The sequence below is a fragment of the Chiloscyllium plagiosum genome, chromosome 5 (genome assembly GCF_004010195.1).
Source record: "Chiloscyllium plagiosum isolate BGI_BamShark_2017 chromosome 5, ASM401019v2, whole genome shotgun sequence".
In the NCBI taxonomy this organism is placed as follows: Eukaryota; Metazoa; Chordata; class Chondrichthyes; order Orectolobiformes; family Hemiscylliidae; genus Chiloscyllium; species Chiloscyllium plagiosum.
In genome coordinates, this window is record NC_057714.1 from 5,893,095 (window position 1) to 5,901,338 (window position 8,244).

Sequence of the window (8,244 nt, forward strand, 5' to 3'; positions counted from 1 at the left end):
ACTTTGCCTGGGAGAAGTTGAACTATCATCTAATACTTATACAGGCCTTTCCAGCAGACAATTTAGTGACTCCAAATTTAATTCTCGGAGAAATTTAAATGTGCTTAGCTAATTGTTACAGTATAGTATTTAAGGTAAGTTGCCAGTCACTGAACATCATACTGTAACAACAAATTCACACCATTTATACATAATTTCGCCATATTAATTTAGTCACATTACAGTCGTTATGTACCAGCATTGAGTCTCGGTGACAGAACTGGCTGCAAAGAAAACAAAACAGTGATGGACAAGATGTGGCCAGAACATCAGTTGGAGAGGGAAGAGGGAATTGAGAAATCAGATGGAGAAATAGTTACGAGAAATTGAAGTTATGACGGGCACCATAAAAGATTGGTGACAAGTTTGATTAGCAAAACCGATGAAAAGTGAAAGAAATATTACCAGGGAGAAAAGAACCTGGAAAAATAAACTTGATGGCAGATTGAAAACAAAAAGAATGATAAAAAGAAAAGATAGATTTGTTAAAGAAGTGGAAACAGTCAGGTCTCCAAGAAGAAAAAAAAGTCAGTATAATACTTAGCTGAAGGAAGTAAGTGAACACCCCTGGCAGAACCTATGGGTGGCAGGGGATGGAAATGTGGAAACAGAAATTGAGGAGTAGTTTAGCTCCATCCGAGTAACTGAAAGAAGTGCACCGAGGCTTTTCTGTAACAGAAAAATATTGCTAAAACTGAAAAGCACAATCAACAAAACAATTGAGAGAATGGTCTTGTTACACAGTCCAGAAACTTGAGCAACTTCAGGAAAAGAGGAATAAAGGTTACTAATGATAGGTAAATATGAAAATGCACATGTGGACAAATAAGAAAGGACAAGATCAGGGATTACTACTTTAGAAGGTCAGTGAAGATTGTGGGGACATTGAAGGAAGTAGCTGGAAAAAACTGAAATCATGTGGTCACTCATTGCCAAAAGGGATGGGAAAATGGTGAGGCAAGTGATGGATATTGAACTGCCAGAAAGGAGAGCAGGAAGACCCAAGTGCAGATAGAAAGTGGCAGTGATGAAAGACAAACAGGATTGGAAGTGGAACGAATAACTGACACAAGGAGTTGGAGGCAGATGATCAATCAGCAACCCGAAGTAAAATGATAGGAACTGAAAGAAGACCGTAGCTATTAAAGCACTCATTAAAGCAGTGACAAGAAAATTATTGTTCTTTTCTCTCTAAATAATTTGATAACACAAGGAAATTTACAAGCATAGGTTTCCATTTTGGAGAAAACCAGAGAATTCATTTCTTTTGTGATAACAATTAAACAGCATTCGTAAGTGATTCTTCAGAACAGTACTTCAGAAACATGTTGCTTGTGTCAAGTAACAGCTAAAATTGAAGATATTCTTGCGTTTGCTAAAATATAACTTAAAGGGAACATTCAAATTTATTACTGTTTGTCTTATTCATCCCTGGTATCAGGACATTATTGTGTGTTACCATATAGAAATGTACTCTGCTGCAATGTGGTATCAAAATTATTTCTCGTGTGCCATGGTACAAGATTGCTTTATATGTCACAATATTGATAAAGAATGCAAATTTCAAATCATCATCCCACTGTAAGCCACCATACATTAGAAACTAAAATACAATCATGCATAAACCATGTAAATACATTACTCTTCAGCATAACTGCTTTTCTAACAACAATCTGATCTACAGTTCTTCTTGCTCTGTTATTTGCAAAACACAGTCTAAAATATTAACAAAAATTAAAATGATTTACGTACTCTCTTCCATAGTACTTTGGCCTGTTTTCAACCTGTAAACCAAAGAAAATTGTTAGCAACGTATACATATATTAGTCCTTGCAGAGCAAGTGATCTGAAAGATAAGTAAGGAATTTGCTACCTAACCTACCAGAAATATTCTCAAACAATTTAAATACTGTATGCTTACAAAAGTACGTCAAAGTCAAAAACATTATACACATCTTGTAAATGGCAATCCTCAAATATTAATTTTATTCTCTAATATGGAAGATGGCCCTACTTTATCCATTTATGTCTGATATTGTACAACATATACTTCGACCACAAGTTAAGTGCTAGTAAAACGCAGGAACCCACAATTTGTTTTCAAGCAAATTTTAATACTGCCCTGGACTGATAGTTGGTCTTGGAATCAGACAAACTGGAATTATATTCCCACTTTTGCATCTGTGAAATGCAGGGTGTGATGCAGGCCATAACATTCTAGAAATCCTTGCTTAAGATCCTTTTCTTTCAGATACACTTGAAACTTACCCTACCCCTTTCTCCAAGCTTTTAGTTATTTGTGTCAATGTCTCCTTCTTTGACTTGTTGACAATTTTGTTTTTGTAAGGCACCTTGTGTCAGTTTATGATATTCAAATGCACTACACTAATGCAAGTTGTTGTTGACCTGTACAAAGCACTTTGGGCCACTTGAGAATACGACATTTCTGCGAAATGGCTCTGCTTTAAATATATTTTGCTAAATGAATTGCTGAGGATTCACCTCATACATTAATACATTTACAGGTATGAATTTTGTTACCAACCAAATGTTACCAGATCACTAGATTCCGAAAATAAGAAAGAATTTGCATTTATGTATATGCATCATCTTAACAAGTCGCCTAGGATATCCTGAAGTGCTAATGCATACAACTCATACACAGGAAAAACCTCCCAAACAGCAAATGAAATGCATAAATACTTAATCTCTGAATTTGTTGAAAGAGGGGTGGTAGTAAGCTCGAAAAGAAAGCAATGACAAGCAGATCTAAATCGTGATCCTCAACATATGATATATCCAGAATAGAAAATAGCCATTATCACAACACTAGAAAGAACATTTGAATGTGTCAGACGATTACTTCCAGCACAGCATGACCATTGTTACTGCTCAACTTCATAAAGATTAGTTGAAAAACTATTCACTTTTACATTCATATTATTCAAATTTCATAAAAAGGTTAATCAATAATTTCATGGATTTCTATACTGTACAATCTTGGGGAGGTCAATCTCTCCTACAAAATTAACCTATCTTATTATACATTTTCCTGTTGAGTTACCAAATGTCACTGCTAAGTTTTGAAACTAGGAATGTAAATAAATGCTAGAAAATCAGTTTGAAGCACTCCCTGGATTCATTGCAGTAGGAAGTCCAAGTGTAATGTTATGAAAAATCCACTAGATGGCAACTGCCATAGGTATTTCTATCAAACAATTTCAAACAATAATGTAACTATCGTGATAACAACAGAAATTGATATATTCTACACCATCTGAATCACAGTTCTGGGAGATACTTGATTATAATCACTGGTACATGAATTGATATATGAAAGAAAGGATGTTATTACACTAGCGAGAGTGCAGAGGAGATTCACCAAGATTGTGCAGAGGATGGAGTAGTTTAGCTGTGAAGAGAAGCTGGATAGGCTTGGGTTGTTTTCTTTGAAGAAGAGAGGCCTGAGGGAGAATCTGATTGAAGTATATAAACTTATGGTGGGCATGGACAGGGTGGTTAGAAAACAACTGTTCCCCTTAGTTGATGGGTCAATAACAAGAGGGCATAATTTTAAGGTAAAATGAAGGAGATTTAGAAAGGAAGTTAAAAAGAGACTTCATCCAGAAGGTGGTGAGGATCTGAAATTCACTGACAAAGGTCGTTGAGGTGGAAAACTTCACAACCTTTAAAAATACTCAGACGGGCACATGAAATGACATAGGAGAAAGTGAGGACTGCAGATGCTGGAGATCAGAGCTGAAAATGTGTTGCTGGAAAAGCACAGCAGGTCAGGCAGCATCCAAGGAGCAGGAGAATCGACGTTTCAGGCATGAGCCCTTCTGCAGGAATCAGGAATTCTCCTGCTCCTTGGATGCTGCCCTGCCTGACCTGCTGCGCTTTTCCAGCAACACATTGTCAGACATGAAATGACATAACCAACTGCTGGAAAGTGGGACTAGTGTAGATTTTGAGTAGTTTTTGTCAGCTCAGACTTTATGGGCCTCTTGTATACTGTGTGACTCTATGATTCTATGAAACTAGGAATTTCTTTTCTTTTTACTGTATTTTCAATTCTACATACAACAACTTGCTTACATATGATGCATTTAATATAGAAAAATATCCCCCCAAAAAACTAGAGGAGGAAATGGAAAAAACAAAAGAGGTTATATAATCATAGAATTATACAGGACAGAAACAGACTCTTCATGCCAACCAGATATCTTAAGTTTATCTAGTCCCATTTGCCAACATTTGACCCTTACCCCTCTAAACCCTTCCTATTCAAGTTCCCATCCAGATGCCTTTGAAGTGTTGTTGTACTAGCCTCCACCATTTCTTCTGACAGCTCATTCCATACACGCACCACCCACTGCTGAACAGAAGCACAAAAGCAAAGTACAGCACAGGAACAGGCCCTCCCTGCCTGGGCCAATCATCATGCCCCAACTAAACTAAAAGAAACCTTCTGCCCTTATTCACTCGCTATCCCTCTATTCGCTCCATATTCATGTAACCATCCAGATGCCTCATAAATGTCACCAATGTGCCTACTTCCACCATCTCCAGGCTCCTACCACTCTGAGTGAAAAACTTTCCTTACACATCTACCTTAAATTTTCCCCCTCACACCTTGAACCTGTGCACCCTTGTAATTGAACTTCAACCCTGGGGAAAAGCCTCTGCTGACTAACATGTTGATAAAGAAAACTTAGCACATTAAGCAATGTTGTGGGAGTTAGAAGAGGTGACAAAGGATTGGTTAAATTTAGGCCTTTAAAAGTGGAAGCATAATTCAGAGGGACTGGGGTGAGTGTGAAGGGGGTTGGGTGTTGGATAGTTAAGAGAGAGTGTTCAAACTGAGCTTTATGAAAAAAAAAGGTAATGTTGATGGTGAGTGAAGACTCTTCCATTAGTGATAAGATGAAGGGAGGGAGCATGTAAAGGTTTGAGTTGGATTTTAAATGGCATTGAAGGAAAGAAAGGAGAAGGTATAACAGAGGTTGGACGGCTTGAAATCATGGAGGGATTTGAACAAGGAAATCAGGATTTTAAATTCAATGTGAAGAGGGACGTAGTGTGGCTCACAAGGAAGTATGTGAGGAGCAAATGAGACAGAATACAGGTTATAGAGTTCCAAACATGCTTCTGCTGAAACCGCCGAAAGGATTTTCTATTTGTGGTATGTTACTGCAAGCAAATGAACATCTGGCAAACTATTAGCAAGCAAAGGTTAGCCCTCTGCAAAATAGTGCAAGGTCCAGCAAAAAAAATATTCATTCAAGCCAGACAGAACGGTCGAACATTTTATCAAAATAAAAATCCAACTTTCAGAAGCCAGCAAAAATCCATTATTGTATCATAATTATTTAGAAGTACAATAACTACAAACTCATTTTATAGAAGTATGAACCAAGGAGCAGAGCTAGTGAAAAAAGCACAAAAGCAAATTTACGCAATTTCAATCTTCCAAATATGTTTCACTATGATATGCTGTGCAAATGTATACATGAAAACTCACAGCTTAGCCATCAGCAAAATCTTGTAAATTTGAAGTAACTCAGTTGAATGTCAAGATGACAAGGATCTTGATGACAAGATAACAGTTATACTTGTTAATAAATAGGATCTTGTTAAAAGTGATGAAGCAGAAGATGATTTGCTATAAAAATTGGTTAATATTTTTATTTTCTGTTTTGTAATTTTACAAAATTCCTGTTAATCCATTCAATACATGGATGAAATACTCAAGCATATAGAAACCATTATACTACTGAAGGAATTCTATTGTAATTCAGTACAATTCCACATCATTAACACAAAGAAACTGAAGAGTACAAATTAAAAGAGTTATTTAAATATTAGCACAGCACTGAGTTGACAAAGTAATTTAGGTGGAAAATTTTGCCAAAAAGGTGTTATATTTCAAGTAGGTGACTTTTTCAACAAACTTGCCACATGATACCGAAGCTAATGAGAATCATGCTAGTTTCAAATTCTTGGGGAAATTAATTATGAAACTATTTTACACTATTATAAACTCTGAAGGATGAATAGTGAAGTGTTAAGTCAAGCATTTATTAGTTTACAACACTAAATTCACTTTGTCATTGATACTGAAAATCATTTTCAGGTGTGAACTTTGCCACATGACAAGGTAATGTTTCATTTCACCATACTGATGGTCACACTACAAGCTGCAGGATTCCTTCTCCATCATTAGTTACAATGAAAACGTCCCATGCTATTCAAACCTCAAACTACGTTGTCACATTATTCAAGTCCAATTTCCAACTGACCTCTCGAGGACAGATAATTCTCTTCGGACGTGGGGCTTCCTGCTGTAACTGATACACTGCCCAAAAACATAACAAAGTAATATTAGCACATTAAAGACATTACAAGACATAATATTCAACACATTACAAGAATAAATACCTAAATCCCAAATTTGTGATTGGACATGTTTACTCTGTAATTACACAGATTACAAGCCAGACAATTCAGTGCCACATGCAAAGTGATGCCATATAGCACATCAAATCTGAACCTTCCTAAATACAACTTTTCTCCTCAACTCCAAGCATCCCTTTCACTCAATGGTCATTTGCCTGTTGAGATTATGCAATTTACATATTTATACTGAGTTAGAATAACATACACAAGTGAATCCAACTTTATACCCTTCGATAACCACTGACAGTGGACTAATTATAATCGGAAATGTCAAAATAGAAGTCAGAATTGAAGGAGCACTGATATTTTTGTGCATAGGGATTACACAGGGGAAAAAAAAAACAAAGGATGGAGAGGAATTTATTAAGTGTGTACAAGACAATTTTCTGATTCAGTATGTGGATGTACCGACTAGAGAAGGTGCAAAACTTGACCTACTCTTGGGAAATAAGGCAGGGCAGGTGACTGAGGTGTCAGTGGGGGAGCACTTTGGGGCCAGCAACCATAATTCTATTCGTTTTAAAATAGTGATGGAAAAGGATCGACCAGATCTAAATGTTGAAATTCTAAATTGGAGAAAGGCCAATTTTGACGGTATTAGGCAAGAACTATCCAAAGCTGATTGGAGGCAGATGTTCGCAGGTAAAGAGACAGCTGGAAAATGGGAAGCCTTCAGAAATGAGATAAGATTCCAGAGAAAGTATATTCCTGTCAGGGTGAAAGGGAAGGCTGGTAGGTATAGGGAATGCTGGATGACTAAAGAAATTGAGGTTTGGTTAAGAAAAAGAAGGAAGCATATGTCAGCTACAGACAGGATAGATCGAGAGAATCCTTAGAAGAATATAAAGAAAGTAGGAGTATACTTAAGAGGGAAATCAGGAGGGCAAAACAGGGACAAGAGACAGCATTGGGAAATAGAATTAAGGAGAATTCAAAGGGTTTTTACAAATATATCAAGGACAAAAGGGTAACTCAGAAGAGAACAGGGCCCCTCAAAGATCAGCAAGGAGCCACAGAAAATGGGGGAGATACTAAATGAATACTTTGCATCAGTATTTACTGTGGAAAAGGATATGGAAGATATAGACTGTAGGGAAATAGATGGTGACATCTTGCAAAATGTCCAGATTACAGAGGAGGAAGTGATGGATGTCTTGAAACGGTTAAAAGTGGATAAATCCCCAGGACCTGATCAGGTGTACCCGAGACCTCTGTGGGAAGCTAGGGAAGTGATTGCTGGCCTCTTGCTGATAGTCACATGTGAGGTGCCGGAAGACTGGAGGTTGGCATACGTGGTGTGACTGTTTAAGAAGGGCGGTAATGACAAGCCAGGGAACTATAGACCGGTGAGCCTGACCTCGATGGTGGGCAAGTTGTTGGAGGGAATCCTGAGGGACAGAATGTACATGTATTTGGAAAGTCAAGGACTGATTCGGGATAGTCAACATGGCTTTGTGCATGGGAAAATCATTTCTCACAAACTTGATTGAGTTTTTTGAAGAAGTAACAAAGAAGATTGATGAGGGCAGAGCAGTAGACGTGATTCTATATGGACTTCAGTAAGGCGTTCAACAAGGTTCCCCATGGGAGACTGGTTAGCAAGGTTAGATCTCATGGAATACAGGGAGAACTAGCCATTTGGATACAGAACTGGCTCAAAGGTAGAAGTCAGAGGGTGGTGCTGGAGATTTGTTTTTCAGACTGGAGGCCTGTGACCAGTGGAGTGCCACAAGGATCGGTGCTGGG

The 8,244-nt window shown here is 37.6% G+C and overlaps 1 protein-coding gene across 1 annotated transcript in view; it reads right to left on the reverse strand.

Moving 5' to 3' along the window:
- The window catches only part of chn2 (chimerin 2), a 360,252-nt gene that overhangs the window by 132,626 nt on the left and 219,382 nt on the right, over positions 1-8,244 (reverse strand). Inside the window, exons 3-4 of the mRNA XM_043689521.1 lie at positions 6,342-6,397; positions 1,792-1,823 (exon numbers count right to left, since the gene is read on the reverse strand). Coding sequence (XP_043545456.1) covers positions 1,792-1,823; positions 6,342-6,397 — 88 coding nt within the window. The remainder of the gene's footprint in view (positions 1-1,791; positions 1,824-6,341; positions 6,398-8,244) is intronic.